Here is a 21,760-nt window from a genome sequence, read left to right as displayed (position 1 = left end):
AGCTTGCATTTGGGATCGCACCTATGCTGGGCGTCAGGGTTTGCTTCTTCGCATCCTCTGCAGATGGCGTCGTTGGGCGAAGGGCAGACGTCGGAGCGGTGTCCGAGCCTGCCGCAGCTGTAACACACGTCCATTTGCTTGCGAAATAAAGTGCACCTGACGATCGTGCCGCCGTAAGAGACAAAATTTGGCACTCGGTACCCCTCGAACAGGACCACCACGGTGCCGGTGTTCTTGATTCTTTTGGCGCCCAGCGCCGTGGGATTCCTCGGGTTTACGAGTTTTTTGTCGAGCACCGCGGGCCCGTCGGTAAGGGAGACGCCTCGGATGACGCCCTTGCACGTGTAGTGGGGGGCGGCCTCGTAGGCGCTCACCTCGAAACGTTGACCGGCGACGGAGATGCCTTCGATGCCGACGTAGCGTGCAGCGTTGTCCCGGTTTGGTGTGCTGATCACCATTATGTTTTGTTGAAAGTTGGGACACATCGTGTCCGTGTCTCGCGACGCCGGATCGAGCCCGGCAGCCTGCCATATGGCGTCTGCGACTGCGGTAGGTCCACACTTGCTGATACGCAGGCCTCCCCTGGGCCGCACGACGATCTTTGCCTCTTCTTTGGGCAGCGGAGGCATCCTGGCCCCTCGAATTATCTTGCTTTTAATGCCCGCGCGGTCGGCGGGACGCCGAGCGTTGGAACCGGCGTTATGCTGAACGTCGGCCGCACTGGCATTGGCCGCATTTCTCTTGCTCCCTAAAGAACGTCTGGCGGCAACGAGCTGCCACCCGGAGTCTTTAGTGAAGTCCTCGGGGGATAAAAGCTCCCCTTCCACCTCACACTCCATCACAAATTCCGTGGAAAAAGCCTCTGACGAGAAGTGGTGGGCGAGCGATGCCTCGCCTCGCGAACCCTAACACGGTTAGGCTCAGCACACAGTGATGGCGTAGTCGAAAGAAAAACGGGAATAAATGTCACAAAAGTCCACCCACCCACAAAAGTCGGGTATCGGCGTGTTCCTCGTGACTTCACAGATCCGGAAATGTGGAAAGTTCAGGGGTACACAATCGAAAAACATCCGAAAACGATGGCAAAAAGCGGGAGCCGAGCGAACCAAGTCAGGTGTGGCTCAAACCCACTGCTGAAAACCCCACATGACTACAGTCTATGTCTACGAAAAACGGTCGTATTTTGCGCTGGAGCTTGCCTCTTCAACAGCACACCTTCGATATTTGCTACAAGAAGGGTAAGCTTAACGGCGATGCCCACGGTCTGAGTCGCTGCCCCTAGAGTAACGAAAGCCTCATGCTCACTCGGGTATCCGTGTCATTCTTACGTTGGTTTCTTTTTAATACGTTTTTTTTTTATTATCGCGAAGTTGTAGTTGATTGTTAGCTGAGTTTAGTAACCACGTCTTAACGCTTTCAAGAAATTGCTTTTTTTAGTGTTCAGGAGGAAGGCCGCGCGACAGGGATGCAAAAGCAGTAGCATGCTTTCTCTTTTTTTTTTGTAATGCCTGGTGTATCTTAGGGGAGGGTGGCATTGTGCTCACCTCTTTGTGGTTGTGGGTCCAGCACTGTTCTGCGGTGATTGCTTGCCCAAACAGGCGACGGAAAGTTGCGACACCGGTTTGCAAGTCCAGTTGCACCGGGCCGGACCAGGGAGAAAAGGCACAAGCACGCCACAAGGACTGACCGACGACGCCCTGGAATCTACCAGCTACGAACCAAGGGTTCGTCACCCCTGAGGGAAATTCTGCTGCTGAAACGCCGATCCCACGCTCAGTGGCTTCTGGCCCCTACGCGTCGGTATCTTCCTGCTATGCCGGAGATACTGTTTCGGTTCACGTGTAGCACCCCGGGCCAAAAGGATGCTCGACCACCATGCGTTATCGAAACGAAGAGTGGATTCCCAATTTGTTGTGGTTGTCTCGAGTGGTTAACGGTCTGGCAGATGCACCGCAGTACTTACAGGTCACTTCGTGTGTGTAAATGCCTAAGCGATACGAAGAGGGCATTCCTAATTTGCTATCGTTGTCTCGAGCGGATGCCGGTCAAGCGGCCGCCCCGCAGTGTTCACAGGACTTTTTGTGTGTGCGCGTGAAAACCTTTTCCGCGAACCGGACAGGACACCCGTGCTGCCGCCAGCGGAGGGACGCTTGTGAAGACGTCAACTGGGAGAATGGATCAATCGCCCATCCACAACCAGACGCCCTTTCCGCGAACCAGCGACGCGCGAAGGAGAAGTGGTCAGCTGCCTACAACTCCCAGGACCCGCGGGCTGCCGCCAGCACAGGCACGCTCGTGAAGACGTCAATTGGGAGAATGGATCAATCGCCCATCCAAAACCAGACGGCCGTTCCGCGAACCAACGACGCGCGAAAAGGAAGGGATCCGCTGCCTACGATCCCCAGCACCCGCGGGTTGTCACCAGTGGGGGCAAGCTCGGGAAAACATCGTCCTAGGAAAGTGGGTGCCGTGGCAAAGCCCCGTGGGACTCAGTGCATGTCCCGTGACATTGACGTGAGCAAGATCCCGCCTACGATTTAAGTGGGCCTATTTAAGGGGCCCCGCAATGTACTTTTTGACTTCATTTTCTTCTTATCTTTCACCAACCATTGAATAAACCATGCAAGTTTCGCACTAGAAATCGTCTCGTCCCTGCCTGATCGCCATGGTCTACCGGACACCTGCAGCCTGCCGACAACGCCATGCTACCCAATAGTAACGCCGGTCAAGCTGCGAGAAACAGGCGTCGCTACAACTGGTCGGCAGCGGTGGGGTACACTACCCTGTAGAACGCAACACCCCGCTGAACGAGCGCGCGAAGCCGCAGCTAAGCGTGGAAAACCATCGGGAGAAGCCGAGCCGCGAAAGCAGCAACGCTATGATGCGAGACGACAACGTATACAGAAGAGGCCAAAGCTCGCAGGCAACGGCTTGCACACGTGTACTTCACACTGCGGCTCGTTATGTCTTGCAAGAAGTCTGACCCCTCCGATCGTATAACTTAGTGCATTACCAAGTGAGCAGCAGGCTTTCGCCTTCATGTGTTACAGGAGTGTAACATGCTGCGGAACTTTAGATCTTAACTAGAAAGGAGATGCCTGGGTTTTATGTCTAATACTCGCTTATCTCCCCCCCCCCCTTTCTCTCCACGCCTCTACCTTCCGACCTGTTAACTTTCCGCCTCTCATTCACAGTATCATCACTCAACGGGCAATCACTAGCATACTTTCAGTTCTCTTTGTCATTTTCCGTGTTTCGGTCCGTAGGTTACTACTCACAGAATACATTGGAATACATGCTTTTAGAGAACAATCGTAAGCTTCCGTTCCTGATCTGGAAGTGCCCCTCCATGAGCTCGTTTTCTTTGTTTAGACCGTGGTCGCTCATCATAGCAATGCGCTTTAACCTTGGCCTTGTAAGTAGAACACAAATATGTGAAACCTGCGCACAGCGGGAATTGCATTAAATAAGCTGTCTTTTGATATTGCAAATAACGTTCTTTGGTGTAGCAACCATTTGTCAGAAAGTGCGTACTGCCGTACTGATTTTCATGATAGTTGGATACAACTGCTACGAGTTGGCCACCTATGGATATTGTTGATCTGCCGAATTGTCTTGTTCCTCGTGCGTAACTAGCGCATACTGCAATTTCGAGTGTTGCTTGTCTTTTTCACTGCATTTATTTCCTTTCCGAAAAGACCCAGCTTGGGTACCTAAGGGCAGGACATGATTTGAGTGTGACGCAGCAGTAATCACGGCTTTTATTCCGCGTCACAAGATTAGGCGAACCGACCACGCCCACAGCACGGAGCACACTCGAGAGCCAGCCCCACAAGCGATGATGAAGAAGAACCCCATATAAACCCCATATGATGATGATGGTGTACAGATGACAAAGAATAGCTTACAAATTCCCACACTAATGTCCCCTCGCGCGAGAGCGGCCATCCTGGCCGCAATTCAAAGGGGCGGTGAACGTCTCGTGAAAGGCTTCATACGGGAAACGTGGACAATCTCAGCGGCGCGGCAGCGGCGGTCATTTGGAACAATAACTGGTTCCACGCGATAGTTCACTGGAGAAGTCTGCTCCAAGACTTTGTAGGGGCCGATGAACCGAAGCTGAAACTTGTCACACAAGCCAGGAGTACGAACTGGTGTCCGGAGTAGCACTTCCTCGCCAGGGCGGAAGCACACGACGCGATGAGAGGCGTCGTAATGCTGCTTGCGTTCCTGTTGCCGTGCTTCGGTGTTGATGCGGGCGAGCTGGCGACAACGCAGAATGCGGGACACATATTCTTCGCAGGAGGAAGGACATTGATGGACAGTTGGCGCGAAGAAAGAGACGTCAAGACAGGAAGAGGGCGAACGACCATAGACAAGGTAGAATGGCGAGTAACCGGTCGTGCGTTGAACGGCGGTATTATATGCAAAGGTCACGAATGGTAAAATTGCGTCCCAGTTTCTGTGATCCGGGTCAATGTACATGGCTAACATGTCTGACAGCGTGCGATGAAATCGCTCTGTGAGGCCGTTGCTTTGCGGATGGTAACTGGAGGTAGTCTTGTGGGCGGTTCCGGAGGCTCTGAGTACTTCGTCTAGTAGTTGCGAGAGGAATGCTTTTCCACGGTCGCTCAGGAGGACGCGAGGAGCACCGTGACGCAGTATTAAGGATTGAAGTATGAATGCAGCAACTTCAGAGGCTGAGGCAGAACTCACACAAGTTGTTTCGGCGTAGCGTGTCAAGTGATCAACGGCTGTCACAATCCATCGTTTACCGGTGAGAGTCACAGGAAGTGGGCCATATAGGTCAACTCCAACGACCTCAAATGGTTGCGACAGACAAGGAACCAGTTGCAGTTGTCCGCTTGGAGCTGATGTAGGGAGCTTTCGACGCTGACATAGAGCGCAGGAAGCGACATACCTCGCTACACTGGCGGACAATCCAGGCCAGTAGAAGCGCCCTTTGATGCGGTCATAGGTTTTCTGGAAACCAAGGTGACCAGCAGTCATGTCGTCGTGAGAAGCCCGCAGGACATAAGCACGTAGAGAGCGTGGCAGAACAGGAACCCAGCGTTGACCGTCAGGGTGATAGACATGACGGTATAGGACGCGGTTGTCAATCTTAAATTGCGTCAGCTGCCGACGAAGGCGGGCGTTAGGCGGGCGCGAAGCTCCTTGAAGGTGGTCGATGATGCGCCGACAGTAAGAGTCGGCGAGTTGATGAAATTGGAAGGATTTGTTGTCGTGTGGAGGCATCTCGTCTACAGTGGCCAACAAGAAAGCATCTGAGGAGGGATCGAGCGAAAGCTTGTCACGGATGGTAGTTGGAGCTCCATTGCATGGTGTCGTAGGAAGCGGACAGCGAGAAAGTGCGTCTGCATCTTGGTGTTTTTTTCCGCACTTGTAGGTAATGGTAAAGTCGTATTCTTGCAAACGAAGAATCCACAGACCAAGTCGTCCAGACAAGTTCTTCAGCGTCGAAAGCCAGCATAATGCATGATGGTCTGTAACGATCGTAAAGTGGTGGCCGTGAAGATAAGTTCGAAACTTCTGCACAGACCAAATGATAGCTAGACATTCCTGCTCCGTGATGGTGTAATTCTTTTCGGCGTTTGTCAGAACGCGACTTGCGTATGCGACGACCCTCTCACCTAAAGTGTCGTCTCGCTGTAGGAGAATGCCACCAATTCCGTGACCACTAGCATCCGTATGCAGGAGGGTAGGAGCAGCTTCATCAAAATGGCGTAGTACTGGTTCAGATGTGAGAGCGCGCTTCAGATGGGTGAACGCAAATTCACATTCGGGAGACCACACAAAGGGAACATTAGAACCCAGTAATTTGTGCAGATGTGACGCTATTGAGGCGAAGCCCCGTATGAATCGCCGAAAATAGGAAGCGAGGCCTAAGAAACTACGCAAATCTTTGGTCTTTTCGGGACGAGGGAAGTGCTGAACTGCGGAAACCTTGTCAGGATCAGGACGAATGCCATCTTTGCTCACAATGTGACCTAGAACTTTGATTGTCTTGCTCGCAAAATGGCATTTCTTAGTGTTTAGCTGAAGTCCAGCGTTGGCAAGGCACGTGAGAACTTCATCCAGACGTTGCAGGTGATGAGAGAAGCTTGACGAGAAAACAACAATATCGTCGAGATAGCACAGGCAAGTCTTCCACTTTAGGCCACGAAGAACGGTGTCAATCATGCGCTCGAACGTTGCGGGCGCATTGCAAAGGCCGAATGGCATAACATTAAACTCGTAGAGCCCATCGGGTGTTGAAAACGCTGTTCTCTCCTTATCGTCCTCATGCATAGGTATCTTCCAGTAGCCGGAACGCAGATCGATGCTGGAGAAGTACTCGGCACCCTGCAGGGAATCCAAGGCATCGTCTATTCGCGGCATAGGGTATACATCCTTGCGTGTGATCTTGTTAAGTGCTCGGTAGTCGACACAAAATCGAACAGAGCCGTCTTTTTTGCGAACCAAAACAACGGGGGAAGACCAAGGGCTAGCAGAGGGGCGTATTATGTTTCGTTGGAGCATGTCGGTAACGTTCTCGTCAATGACTTTCCTCTCGGCTAGCGATACGCGATATGGTCTACGGCGCACGATGGATGTACCATCTGTCTCTATCCGATGCGTCGTAATCGAAGTCTTTCCCAACGAAGATGAATGCGCGTCAAAGGAAGCTTCATGTTTTCGGAGCAAAGCAAGCAATTGTTGGGACTGCGAAGCTGTCAGGTCGGAACTGATGGCAGCTGCAAGAGCTGAAGGAGATGCGGCCCTTCCGGTACAAGGACCTTCAGAGGAAGCTGGTTTAAAGGAAATAACAGATATAGACTCTGATGCAGTAGCGCAAGCCAATGTAGTGCCTTTAGGGATGAGAATCTTTTCGGATGTCGGGTTTGTAGCGTAGAGAAGTGCAGCGCCATGATCAAACCTAACGAGCCCTGATGCAAAGGCTATCCCTCTTGCAAGACAGCGTGCAGATGGTAAGACGAGCACGTCGCCGCAGTCAATCACATCAGACGTGATAGTAACGATGCTTTGATGGCGAGGAGGTAACGCGGTATCTTCTGCAGCAACGAAGTGAAGGGGTGTGTCATCTGCATAAAGTGAATAGGTCGTGCCGGTCATGTGGAGAACGCGTTGTCCACAGCAGATGGAGGCGGAGGCCGTAGAAAGAAAATCCCATCCCAATATGAGCTGCTGGGCACACGAGCTTAGCACTGCAAATTGTACGTGATGTAGAAGTCCATCGATGGAAATACGAGCTGTGCACATAGCGATAGGTCGAATGGAGGCCCCTTGAGCAGCGAGTAGCGTAGGTCCATCATAGGGGGTCGTAACTTTCCTAAGTCGCGAACACAAATCACGATGAATGACGGAAACACTAGCACCAGTGTCTATTAAAGCTTCTACTTGTACACCTTCTACTACAACCAATATCACATTGTACGGACGCGATGGAGGAATTTCTGTCCTGTCGTTCGATGCAGCTTTTCCTCCAAAAGCTGCATAATTCAGTTTTCCGGAAGATGCTCGGCGAATTGAGAAGCAGGTCTCAGTGGGGACGTAGAGCGGCGAAGGGGTGACGGCGAGCGGCGTCTCGCAGGACGGTAAGCTGTCTCGGATGCTACAGTAGGCGATGGAGAGCGTCCGCGCGGTGGACCATAAGGACGGCGTTGGTCATGGAAGCTCCCTAGACGTTGGAAAGTAGCACCGGGCGAAAAGTCATCCCGTTCGTATACGTCATATCCGCGACGCTCGTCTTGCTGGCGCTTGCGGCAAAAACGCGCTATGTGGCCACGATAGCCGCAGTAGTAGCAGATGGGACGGGGAGGACGCCACTGCGGATAGCTGGTTTGGGTAGGTGCGCTGGTAGTCATGGAAGCGATGTGAGCCGGTGTTGGTTTTGGAGGCATCGGTGGGACGATGACTGGAGTAGCTGCGGCTACTTGTGCGTACGTCGATGGGGCCCTAGGTGTTAGAGGGTCCATGTACGCTGCACCAGCCATGGATGCCAATTCCTCCTTGATGACATCTCGCAGATTGGTATCGGAGGCATGAGAAGGCATAGGTCCTGCTGCTAAGCCAAGATACTGGAGCTCTTCTCGAATTATTGCGCGTATCATTGCTCGTAACGTAGGGTCGTCGGCGCTAGTGTTTGCAGTGGTGTCCGGCTGCAACCGTACTGATTCGAGTTCGTCAAGGCGCTGGCAAGTAGCGACGATATCAGCGACGGTAGCGGGGTTCTGGATGGCTAAAGCATTGAAAGCAATAGCTCCGATGCCTTTGAGGATGTGGCGAACCCTGTCTGATTCGGTCATGGCCGTGTTCACGCGTCGACAAAGAGCAAGCACATCCTCGATGTACGACGTATAAGATTCACCGGGTTGTTGCTTGCGAGTGTCGAGCGTCTTTTTTGCGAGGGCAGAACGAACAGCCGGTGTACCGAAGATTTGGCGGAGCTGCTGTTTGAAAGCGCCCCAGTTCGTGAAATCAACCTCATGGTTGAAAAACCAAGTCTTCGCTACGCCTGTCAGATAAAAGGCGACGTGACGTAGCTTGGACGCATCGTCCCAACGGTTAGCCGAACTCACTCGGTCATAGTCGTCCAGCCAATCCTCGACGTCTTCACCGCGAAGTCCAGCAAACAGATGGGGATCACGCTGGTGCCCACTGACAACCCAATACGGAGAGGCTGGGGTAGTCGAGGCCGAGATGGTGGAAGTAGAAGTGCCTGTTGGCTCGTCCTGCGACATGTTGGCGGACAGCTGGCACAATCGGCGACCCGATCGAAGCTCCAGGAGGTTGAGCGGGGAGTCAGAGGACGGGGGACCGAAGAGCACACTCCACCACTTGTGACGCAGCAGTAATCACGGCTTTTATTCCGCGTCACAAGATTAGGCGAACCGACCACGCCCACAGCACGGAGCACACTCGAGAGCCAGCCCCACAAGCGATGATGAAGAAGAACCCCATATAAACCCCATATGATGATGATCGTGTACAGATGACAAAGAATAGCTTATAAATTCCCACATGAGGTCCATTGCAAGGCGTGAGCCTATCGATATGCGCAGTCTCGGTGACGTAGTTATACGAAGACGACTGATCGCCACCTGATCTAACCCTGGGGTCGTGTTTTTCTTGAGGAGTATGCCGCTGCATGAACGTCTTGAAAGGTTATGGGGCGTCCACTTCTTGTTGGTCCTGACCTTCGTAAACGGGTTTGGTGGATTGTCCGGTCAGGACAGTTCCTGTGTATATCTGTTTAATTTTGTCTATTGTGTCAGCTTCCCGACCTTCAAACTCGTTTTCAAGCAGCTTGAGTGTGCGATTCGCGACTGTTTTTGTCCCTCCCGGGTCAATCATACTTCGAAGAATGCGCCATGTTTTCTTTGTAGTCAACGTGCCCCGAAGCGAGTCTTTGAACTGACGCCAATTGCGGTCGCTTAACTTTTGTGCGTATTCGTTAGCTTCCTGCGCTAGCTGAGCTATCCGTATCCTGAGTTTACGATTAAGCTTCTGCCTTTTTCATCTTTTTGTGAGGCCTCTCCGGGCTTCCCAGAGATGCAAGAGGTGACGATCCACAGCTGGAGCCTCCGTTGTCGTTTCAGTTGTTTTTGACCACGCCGTGAATAACTCTGATCCGCTCGGCCCATTCCCCTACGTGTTATGCTGGCGATTGTTTTCTGTTTTTCACGAAATTTGGTCCAGTCGGATAGCTGCGCCTTGCCAATTGCTCTTCGAATCCTGGCTGCATTAACCGATATGCTTAAAATATTGTGATCGTTCCTAGGTTTTCACCTAGGTTCGTCCATCACGTCTCACTTTCGTTGGTGAACGTGAGGTGGGAGGAAGTGTCCTTCGACATGCTGTTCCCGATTGCGTTGGGAGATACCGTTGAGTTAGCTGGAAAAGTCCGTAGCGCTCAACAGCGTCTGCTAACAAGATGCCCTTGGGATTGTCTCTGCTGTAGCCCCAGTTTGAGTGTTGTGCGTTGAAGTCGCCTAACAATATTGATTTGTCCCTACTTGGAGCGATTCGCACCGCGGTGCCCACCACGTTGTCCAAATCCGCCTGTTTTTTCTCTGGGAGACCTATAAACGTTGACAATAATTGTGTTAGGTTTGCCCCTTTTCTGCGGCCAAATCGCGATTATATGGTGCTGAATAGGTTCCCCAAAAAAATAATTTACGCTAATCGCGACATCCTTCTTCGCAAAGGTGGCTACTTGGGGGAGCATAAAGCTCGTATCCTTTGAGTTTTTTATTGTGTTTCCCTATTTGCTGAATACATATAACGTCGGGAGGGATTGGCGCCGATTCTATGTAGTGTGCGAAATTAGCCAATTTCGTGCGCAGCGTGCAGCAATTCCATTGCCAGATTTCATATGTCCGGTCTTTGTGTTGTTTGCCATATTAGCCATTGATAATACTGTCACTATCAGTGTGCTCTGTAGCTTTCGGTGTCCTTGTAGGAACTCCCGGACTTTGACTGACCTTCTTTCGGGGGAGGGCTGCGGCTTTTGTTTGCACATCCTCTACCATTCGCTTGAGTTTGTGTAGCTCTGCGAACATTAGTTGCATGTTTTGTGCTAACTGTTCCAGCGTTACCGACTGAGCGCTGGAGGCGGTACTTTGTTGCAGTGATGTCTGCGGTGGTTATTTGAAGGTGTGGTCCGCAATTTGTATGGGTTGCTGTGATGTGCTGTTGTTTGCCATGCGCTTAAGAGCTTCAAACTCGGCTCGTAGCTCGGCTAAACTGTTTCGAAGTATTTTGTTTTCTTCTACCATTTTCTTGTACTCTGGGTTCTACCCGTTCAAAAAAGTTTACGTCGGGCGCGCATAACAGCGACAGTTGTGACCTCTTCACTGCACTCCGATAACCGTGTCTAAAGATTGCTGCTATAGCGGAGAAGCTGAGTGAAAGGTACTGTAATGGAGTCGAAGTTGGGGATGAAACGATGGAAATATGAGAAAAAGGTCGAGGAAGCTACCAAGTTCTTTTAGAGCCATTGCCTTTAGAAAACTCGACAAAGACAAGAACTTTTGACGGAATCTGGCGGGAGACATAGCGCACAGTAAGTTTTCTCGTGCCGAAAAGCGCGACTTATCTACATTTGACTTGAGCCCAGTGGTAGGACAGAACTTTTTCGAGGCTTCAGAGAAAATACACTAACCCCCGTATGCAGAAATGCAACTTAAGTTGAAGCCCATGCTTGACTTGATCCGAGTGACGCCTATCGGCAACGCGCCGAAGGAAACGCAGTGAGCGTGTTTGGGCACGTTAACGCCAAGCGTCATCTAAATCAAGTCAAGCATGTGCTTCGACTTAAGTTGCATTTCTGCATACGGGGGTAAGTCGAAGCTGTCACGCTATCGTCCGATGAAGGCGATGGTGGGCGCATTACTGCTTCGTAAGGTGAGCGTCGGTACATTAAGAAAAGGCCTCAGCAAAATATCGGTAAGACGATAGAACAGAAGCGTAATGGGTATGAGCATGACCTAGAATCGGGTAGTAGGGTACGGAGTACGAGCACTCAGTGCAAAGTCCGCCACTATGACCGAGCCACTCATTTTCAAGTAAAGTGGAGGCACAACGGAATAAAAGCAAACATCGCGAAGGAACCATCATGAATTGGGAGTACGATGAAAGGAACTAAAAAGCAGTCGATAGACAGCGGTTTCAGGAGGAAAAAGAACAGCCGAGTCACGTGGGCCGTCACAGGAAAGCGACGACGAGTTAAGGCACAAGAAGCGAGTCGACAAATACAGTCACACAACAACGTCTACACTACTTTGGCATGGACAGAGTCAATGACAAAGTCCCAGCCAAATATAATATCGTGATAGCATTTGGGCTGCACCACAAACTCGTTTCACGAAACCTCATAAATAGTGCGTGTGCTGTGCACACCGATAGAGGACGGATTGACTGAGCATTTTAAGTGCTTACTTAAAAGTCTGGTTGTTTCCGAAAATAGATTTCTGCTAATACAGACGCTGCAGTTCTCGTAAACAAGAATGTAGTAGTACTGAAGAAGTAGCAATTCCAGTATGATCAAATGTCGCCCTTACGAGACTTGTTGAGTGTCTACATAACAAAGCGATAAAACAAAGGCATTCTTCGCCTTTGGGGATTTGCTGTAACTCGACTTAGCTGCGTGCGCGGCTTCAACTGGCTGTAACACTGACATTACGTTTCTTTTTTTTCAGAGTTCTAGCCGCTTGTGTACGTCTGCTGCACGCTTACGACGCCGCATACCAATATTATTAATGGCTTAGTGATCTCTCATAGTAATATTCATTATCCGTTACGGTGGCTTAGGGGTTTGCTGTTGCGCAGCTGAGCCCGAGGTCGCGTGATCAAATCCCGGCAGCGGCAACCGCATTTCCATAGGGGTGCAATACAGGAACGCTCGTGTTCCGTGCAGTGGGGGCACGTTAAAGATACCCCGGTGGTCAAAATTAATCCGGAGTATCCCACTACTGCGTGCTTCATGATCAAATGGTGGTATTGGCTCGTAAAATCCCAGTATCAACTCAGACTCTTTCGTTTAGTGTATCTTTGCCTTTCCATCGACTAACGCTCCACCTTTTTACCTTACAACAGCAATCAAGTTCATTCTCTCTTTCTCTCCCTTTCCCACATGCTGTGTGGCTAACCAAAACTATCTCAGCTGAGCTTACCTGTCTATATTTGCCGCCCTTTTCCCTTACTCTGACGGGACATGTGGACATCATTTGGTATTACCTGCGACATCAAGCAGCGCGTCTTGTGCGCCGTCGCCCGATTGCGAAGACCGTGCATTTGAAAATGTTTGTGTGCTTTTTCTATATGTATTTTGTGTTGATTTTATTTTTTAGGTTTTCGTCAGCTTTTATTTTCTGCCGCTGCGCCTATACCCACCGGAAATAGGATGCGATGAAAATGACGGCGGGCATCATTTTTCAATTTTCCCAAAAACCACCGTTCTCTCCTTTTTTGTGTACGTTTCCTGCCGAAGTTTCTAAGTAGCCGGCAAGCATATCATTCTGGCCCCAGCACGCACAGCCACGAGTGTGGCTTAGTTTGTGACTTTTGAAGCTTTTTATTGGACGAAGTGAGAGTAATCTAGCGACCGAATTATTATTTGGGCCCCACCAGTATAAAAACGTGGGTCATGGCGCAAGAAGAACAGAAACGTATAAGTACAAACTTTGATTTTGCACAAAGCGGCAGGCGTACTTGTCAACTTAAGGACCTTATTTCTTGCACTCAAGCCTTCTTTTTTATGACACAGTAACGACCAGAGCGACCGAAAGTTTCTTATTTTCATTCTTGCTGTTTATACTGCAATTCACTAATGAGCAACGTTAAAGAAATTAATCCTTGTCTTGCGAAAGCAGGTGCAGCGACCGAGTATGGTCCCCAGTTTTTGCAGAGACGAGCATGCGTGTCACCTTGTCCTTCACCCGCTTTGCAAAACTTCAGACGTGATCAGACGAAAGTGTGGAAAGGAAAGACTTTATTTACATGAAATAAATACACTCCGCCCCCCACAATGAGTGAATATGAATAACGCACATGCTCAGCGTCGAGGCTGAAAGAAAGGAAGACAACTACACACCACAATGATAGAAGGTAAACAACTCAAGAAATTGCTTATGGCTGTGCTTTGATTCGGTTTGCCGACAAAGCTGTAGATGGTGACAAAACAGATACGTTTTCACTTATTTAGCACTGGCAAGCAGTACCGCGAAATTAATTGCAGTCTGAAGAATAGAAAAAAGTAAGCTGGATTAAATTCATGCCGACTTTCTTCAATTCAAATGCGTTCCGCGCGAAGCAAGCCTGAAGCAAGAGACAATTCCATGTGAACATTGCTAAACTAAACACGAGTTGTAAAAAGTACTTCTGACCAATGTTTTACTTGCAAAGGGTCGTTCGAAGCATTGAGTCAAATTATGCAACCTACGTGGGCAACTGAGGCATGGCCACCTCTAGTACGTTGATGCGCAAAAGCTGCCAAAAAGAAAAGGTTGCTGAAATCAATTTTAGGTTCGCTTTACGCGTTCAGTGAACGGAGCTGACGTTGATATTGAACTCTGCGAATTGTTGCTTCTGATAAAATGGGCAGGCACTTCTTTCTATGGTTGTCATGCTAGGTACTTCAGAAGCATACGTTTGCCCTCGCAGCCCTGTATCTTAGCTTAGGACGAATAATCCCGTGGCATTGTATTAATTGCGCGTTGACGCGAAACAGTGGGCCGGGAGAAGGATCTGGACGTCAAAGGGTATTAAGCTACACCGGTAGTTTGTTTTACGCTCTTAACCTAACTGGGCTAGCTACACGACTCGTTAAAGCGGTCATAAGCGTCGTGTAAGCTGCAGAAAAAAAATTCATTTCTCGAAAGAAACTGTTATCAAAAAGCAGAACAGACACAACATAAATAATACTATAATTCTCGACGCTTAACAAGCAAGTAAAACCAAACGAATGTTAAATAACAGCGTTGTTGATAGACTCATATTCTACATACACGCAGAGGCACACGGAACAGCAGAAAAATTGTTCGGTGCTGAAGCAGGAACCGTTGAGCCTGCGAGGACGACTTCATACCCCCTTCACACAGCAGGGGTGACTGGAAGATCCGAACATGTCTCGCTGTAGGCAATTTCTTTTTCTGTATTTGCGCTACGGCTGCTCCCTTCGTAGCAGGTCACTTCTCTGCTATGACAAGGTAACCGCCGAACGGAAAATAAAGGCAAAAATAAAGACAGAGCGAAGGAAAGCATGCCGAAAAATTATAGTCCGCCGACCAGCCGCTATTTTCCACTTTTTGTTTGGGGTCCTTTTTTTCTTCATTCACGGCCTCACAGAGGGTGTCCGCAAGCGCCCGACACCGACCGAATGGCGCTCGAAGCGCCGCAGTTATGCGGCCCTTCAAGGACTCCGGAACCGGTGCCTTCCATTGTAGCGGGGCCAGGCCTGGACAAAGGCGTGGCCGACACGCCATGCTCGTGAATGCCTAACGGCTTTTCTTTCTTTTCTTTTTTATTCATTTATTTTCCCGGTCCCGAGCTCGCTTTAGTTTCTTGCGTTCGTTTCTAGAGCGGTCGCGCCGGCCGGCGTATTATACCTGGCTCAAGGGTGTTCCCACGTTCAGCCGAAACGATCAGAGCGCCGCCGTTCGTACAGTCGGAAAAGTCGCTCGTTGCGAGAGGCACCGTGGCACGTATAGTAACACCTCTGCATTTCAATGGGCTCGCGCTCTTACATCCGGCGATGATATTGCTGGCCCTGTTTTTTTTTTTCTTTGATTTAAGGCCGCGTGAAATTGGGCATCTATTACGAAGCGTGATGACGGTGGCTGCCAATTAAGACGCCCGGGGGGTAGGCGGCCGCCGAACCGAGAAAGCGTTACAGGGCGTCTCCCCCGCATGCCTCATACATAACTCTCTACATACAGCGGCCACACAGAGGAGTGTGGTGGACGCAACTTACTTACGCTTCCTAAACAAGCTGGGCAGGCGAGCGCGGCGCATGAAATGCAAAGCCATGCGTCCCCGGCGAATAATGGTTGATTGTATTCGCCTCGTATATAGCCTGGAGGGCAGACGTGCCATGCCGGCATAAATTACAGGCGCAATTTAAAAAACAAAGGCACCTTCGTAGCCTGAAGGAAGCGAAAATGACATGATACCTTCTCGCTTCTTGACGTACGTAGCACGTAGCACTTAATCGCAGCGTTCTTGAATAATTTGCGTCGTGTTTTCGTCTGCTTCTTCGTTACTTTTTGCAACGCTCTTGTTCTTAACAGCATCGCAACAGGAACTCCCTCCATGTTTAATGTAGCTGTGCCCTTTGCTAGCGAATTCCGCATTCGTTCATTAAAAGCCCTTTGCGAGGTCGCCACAATATTACCATATACACCGCCGCTGGCTGTCTAGCGCCTTCTTGATAGAAGATTCAAGCCGAGAAGCGTGGAAATTAATCAAATAATTGCACTCTCTCTTTCTCTGCGCTTCTGCGATGGATAACAATTCACGATACGATAAGGTTGCGCATGAATGCGAAGGCCGTGGTCGTAGAGAGCACGTGCAGGGCCGGTTCTGACATGCGCCGCCATATTGCAGCAGGTTAGAAGCCCGGTCGTTAGCTGCGTAACCGTGACGTAAGGCGCGTGATTTGCAGCTATTTATAGCATTGATTCTTACAGAGACATTTCAATAAGCAGCATTATGAGAGGCAGAGTGGCTGAAAGCAAAGCTATAGTCATCACAGGCACACTCATGAAATCATTACTTGCTCTTACCAACGCATAATGTTTTGCTACGTCTAACAATAAATTGGGAGGCGATTCATGCACAACATGTCTAGAATTCTTGGAAGTAAATATCCTATCTACATCGTTCTGCGCACATGTATTGTTTCTGGAAGTTTTCAAGGATGGCGTTCCGCAGCTTTTTGTTGGCCACGGGGCGCATGTGAACCATTGTGAGAAGTAAATTAAGCAATTAACGCTCGTGTAGATATCAAAGGTCATCTGATGGGATGCTTTGCCTCCATGATTAACGCATGCCGGGGCCGCGACTGCAATAGAGAAAACTTGCATTACTTAAACAGTACACTCATATCAGCTTCACTTCATTCCACAGGAACCACAATATCAGCATACAGTTTCTGGAATGCAAAAAGGTTCTGGGCGCTAGTTACCGTTCATTGTGGTCGTCGTCGTGGTTAAAATAATTACATCATCTCGAATTGCTTTTCCTTATGAACGAGCCACTTAGTCACAATATTCACATCAAGGCAAAGCCTGACATAAAGGCTAATGGTTGCGGTTCAATTAATCGACGTTATTTGGATTCAGCCAAAACGTTACATCAGACGGCCTTCGACATCGACATGTACATGGGGCGCGCAATGTCGGCGACATGACGTGGAGTCCGGGTTACGACGTTGATCCATGGTGACTGTGGTTCCGCTGGGCGATCTGAGAGAAGCGTTTTCTGTGGAATGTGTTTCTTTGTCACCTTTGCGCCTCCGTATCTTGAGATTTCGATCTTGTGCGCTTATTGGGAAGCCGTTTGTGTCCAGGACTACTCTGCTCTCGCTTTCTCGATGCTGTTGTGTCAGTGAAAATGGAGGGTGTCCTGGTCCTGTGTGTTCTGCTCTCCTAAAATTGTCGGTAACTGAAAAGAAAATAAGACCACATGTAAGACAGACCCAAGCTTGTACTCTTTCACTCTCTGACTTTATTCCACGTAAAGATTGTGCATAAAACACAGCAGAAAATATGTGAATACTTCATTGTGCACTGTTTGAGAACATTCCATGGTCATCACGTAAAATGTCTTATCGTCTTACAATTTTTTGGAACGGCGTGTCATTTGGCGTGTGATTTATTTGAGGTGTTTTGACGCAAAAAGTAACGCAGTCACTTGCTTAGCTCGCCGAACACCAGCTTTCATGCCAATGGTAAGTAGAAAGGTAGAGACAAAGTGGGGATGTTAAAGGAAGGTTTGGAATAAGAGTTAGGACAAGGAAGTATTCAGATGGTAAAGTACTTATTCTCAGCTATAAAAACTAGAAAAAAGGATATGTTAGCATCAGAAGGCCTCTGCGCTCAAGTAAGCTCGAAAACTCGGACTGTTTGGCAGTTTAGCTGAGCGCACAGACTCTGATATAGAGACTGTCAAGGACATGCAACATGATGAGCTTGTCATGGTAAGAAAAGGGTTAGTGCGCGCGGGAGTATGAATACACGTAATATGATCAACAAGAAATATGTATAATTATATTGACGCGCAGTAACAATGCTATGTACAAGACTGTGCGGTGCAGCTATCTATTCGCCTGAAGATGAAACTGCTACTTGTCGATAATTTTCTTCGAGAGCTGCAAAAACAAACCGATGACTACGGTACGTGATTAGTATCTTTCCAAGTAAAAAACGCGAGCTTCGCTTCGAATCAATCATGCAAATTAGGTCTCGAAACTTTTAAGTCGGTCAATTATCTTCTGCATGTCCTAGATTTAAATAAATATATTACTTTGTAAACCTACTCTCTTCAGTACTATCCAGGGAGCTTTCCAATAGCTATTAGACGCGAAACATTGAGGTAAAGAAGGGAAGTGCATTCCTGTAATGCCTAGAAAAACGTGTCAACTGCCTCCTTCATGACGTCAGAAGCGCTAGCTTTGGAATCGTAGACCCAACAATTTTCAGTCTTTTTCAACCAAATACTTTAATGCCTGGATGGTTTATGACTTGTTTAAAGCTTGTGAATGCCAAACTCTGCTTGAAAAAAAGGCAATGCTTTCGTTTTTCTTTCTTTTTTTCAAAGAATGCCCATATGCCAGGAATCCGTTCAAGGAGTAATAAAGGTGCATTTTTGGTGTCAGAAAGCGCGGAGCCCACACTGAGATGCGCGGAAACCTCGCATAGTTAGTATTGCGCCATTCTGTGGCACAATAACAAAGAAATTAACTCACTCATTGGCTAATTAGCTTTGTTCACTTTCATTACACTTCCAAGGTCAACACTTTTCGATAGTATCATGGGTTTAAGCGATTCTGACGTCAATGCCGTCTGCTCTCTGGTGGTATGCATCTGCACAGAAGCCCAACTTTGGCAAACAAAACTGGGAAGCGTTGCAGTCGATAGAAACGTTTCGAGCCTGAAGGTGACATGAACGTCCCTGCTGTGTGATGTACGAGCTGTGACTGGCCAGGGGCCGCGACGACGTTGGCGAGCCATATGAAACGGCAGGTGCTGTCTTTGACACGCGCAAGAATCGCGCTTCGCTTCACGCACGCCGAAGAACTCGACATAAACGTGAGCACAGGACGGAGTCCCTGTAGTGCAAACGGCGATGGAGTTGAATGCCGAGGATGATGAGAGCTATAGCACGGTATGGGTGCGGGAGCCTTTCGGGACGCCCGTCATAGGAGCTGTCGGCGACCACTTAGCCTGAGCCGATGTTGTACGACAGGAGTGTTGTGTCAAACAAAGGCAGCGCCTTTTCCTCAACTTGCCCTTGCGCCGGTGCCCCCTGACCGCTGGGCTGGTAGAACTGCTGTGGCTGGACCGCGGCACCGGTGGCTGGAGAGGCTGACGAGGAAGAAGTCTTCTTCTTCAGGTACGGTTCTTCGTACTTCTTGGGATCGTAGAGACCGTGGTCGTACAGTTCCGGTTTGTACGTACCGTCGTCGTTCTCGTCGTCGTCGTCCTTCTTCAGCGACTGGGCAGCAGTGCCGCCCAATCCCGTCTGTGCTCCCTGAGGAGCCCCTGCGTACCCCGTCGGTGCCTGCTGGGGGTAACCTCCGGCTCCCTGCAGTGGGTACGTGGGTAGCTGAGGTGCCGCCTGCCCAGTCCTCGGAATGAAAGCAGGAGCCTGCTGCGCGGGAGGCCTAAAGGAGTTGTAGAGCGGTACTTGACCACCGGCGCCTTGCGGAGGACCATAGCTGGTCGGAGCCTTCAGCTGTGCTGCCTGCTGTGGTAGGTAGACGGGTGGCCTCTGGAAGGCTGGAGCTGTGGTGGCGGGAGGTCCGTATTGAGAGAAGCCCGGTCTCGTGGTTCCAGTGCCAGGAGCACCCCCAGGTGGAGCAAACTGCTGCTGCGGTGGCTGCCGTGGAATGAATTGCTTGAGGAAGTCAGCGAAGTTCGGCTTGTTGGCAGCTTTCTGGGCTTCCTGGGCGAAAATGTTGGCTATGCTGACCTTGGGTTGTGCCTGTTGCTGTTGTAGGTACTGGGCAGGAACGTACTGTTTCGCTGGAGCCGCCGAAGTCGGAGCGGTGGCAAACGGCGTGCCGCCGGGCCTAGCTGCACCAGCAGGTGGGTAAGTGCCAGGTCTAATAAGAGGCAGAGGGTAGCCCTGCTGTTGGGCGAACGTTGGGTAGCTGGGTCGCTGAGAGGTGGCCGCCGGAAGCTGAAGACCCGCGAAGGGCCTGGAAGGCTGCTGGGGCGCTGGAGATTTAGCGTTAAACTGCGGTGCGTAGGGGCTTGCCCTTGTCTGGACAGTGGGAGGCGCATATGGTACGTAGCCGAAAGTAGGGGGCTGCCGTGGCGCGGACTGGGGGGCTCCTCCTTGGAATGGAGATGTAGTCGACGCGGGCTGGCTCGTAGCAGCTGCGGACCTTTGCTCGGTTAGGTGCTGCTTGAAGAAGTCTGGGAAGGCAAGGTTCTCGATGGGCAAGTTTGGTGTGAGACGCAACACGGGCACGTGGGAAGGGCCGGGCGAAGGCTGGAAAGGAGGAGCAGTCGGCTGGAACTGAGGGTAGGCCGGAGGCCTGTACTGGGCAGGTGGGCTTTGAGGGGCGTCGGAGTAGCTTGGAGGCTTGTACTTGGCAGCTGGACTGGCACTAGATGGCGCTGGGGCCGGAGCAGGAGCGGGAGCTGGAGCAGGAGCCGGGGCCGACGGAGCCGGTGCAGACGAAGAGGCCGCCACGGTCTGTTGTTGGAGGTGCTGCGGGATGGTGTCCTTTGGCGCCCCTTCCTGGTAGATGTCGCCTTCGGCCTTGAAGCCCTCCTTGCCAGCTGTGTACTTGATGATCCTCTGGCGACCGGAAGCGTCGATGAAGCCGTAGGAGCCCTTCACCGTACCGTCGGGAAGCCTGGTCTCCTCGCGGAAGCTGCCGGTCTTGTCGGAACCCTTTCCAGTGTCGTAGCCGAACTTGTAGTCGCCCTCAAGCTTGGCACCGATGCTGACGTAGTGCAGGGGAGCGGCATTGAACACAGCCAGCTTCGCTTCCTCGGCTTTAGCGGAGCTGCCGGACGACTGTGATGCAGATTGAGGCTGGGACTGCTGCAGAGCCTGCGCCTGTGGTGGCGCCTGTGGTGGCGGCTGTGGCTGCTGCTGTGGGGGCGGCTGGTACTGCTGCTGCTGTGGTGGTGGCCGGTATTGCTGCTGCTGTGGTGGCGGCTGGTATTGCTGCAGCTGTTGTGGTGGCCGGTATTGCTGTGGCTGCGCTGGCGGCCGGTACTGCGGCTGATACTGCGGCTGAGGTGCTGCTCTCGGAACGTAGCTCTGCGAAGGGCAAGAGGAAACAACTGATTAGTTCTTGAGCTAGGCTTTATGTACAGTAGGCAATTCAATTTGCCACATTATCACATTATTATAGTAAGCTAAGGCAACGTCATCCACCCATATTTCTACATAGGTAAATTCGTCCCGAATTTCATGAACATTTGGCTATGTTTGAAGTTCACAAAGCACCTCTAATACGACCATGTGGATGCAGCGGGCCAATTACGGAATGGGCGTGCTATGTCAGTTTTAATGGAATGAAAATAACCATTTTTTCTACGTGCAAACAATCTTGCGTGCGACTTACATGTCGGTGCGAAAGACATGTGTTAGTCTCATGTGATAAAACCTATAGAAAGAATCTTCACACGTTCTTGATATATGTAAACAAACACAAGTGTTTGAAGCGACATCGTTCCAGGCTGTGCGAATTTCTGCCTTTTACCTGTACCGGCCAGTGCGCTTCTATCTGTCAAAGGCGATTACATGTTTTCAGAAGATTTAAGTTCTTCAGGTATGGGCATGCTGGCGCTGTGCCACCACATTATTCCTTGTGACCCTGTTTTCCCCCATCTCGAAGAGGATAGCGAGAATGCCAAAAGGAACCTGCATGCCGCTCATGCTTGCACGCGCCACCATGCAATGTGACGGTTAAGCCAGATTGGGCATAATGCGCAGTATATTGTTGCGTCGGAATTGCAAGCTTTCAGCTTTTAACGACACTGTGCATCCTCTTGTT

At 50.4% G+C, this 21,760-nt stretch overlaps 1 protein-coding gene across 1 annotated transcript in view; it reads right to left on the bottom strand.

The window, feature by feature from the left end:
• Positions 1-13,496: 13,496 nt before the first annotated feature.
• Positions 13,497-21,760, bottom strand: part of LOC126525175 (uncharacterized) — an 89,999-nt gene continuing 81,735 nt past the window's right edge. The window contains exon 3 of the mRNA XM_050173227.3: positions 13,497-21,021. Within this exon, the coding sequence (XP_050029184.2) occupies positions 18,961-21,021 (2,061 nt within the window). The 3' untranslated portion in view covers positions 13,497-18,960. The remainder of the gene's footprint in view (positions 21,022-21,760) is intronic.

Source organism: Dermacentor andersoni, chromosome 3, assembly GCF_023375885.2.
Source record: "Dermacentor andersoni chromosome 3, qqDerAnde1_hic_scaffold, whole genome shotgun sequence".
Lineage (NCBI taxonomy): Eukaryota > Metazoa > Arthropoda > Arachnida > Ixodida > Ixodidae > Dermacentor > Dermacentor andersoni.
The sequence above is the reverse complement of the archived record's forward strand: the minus strand, read 5'-3'. Positions and strand labels throughout refer to the sequence as shown.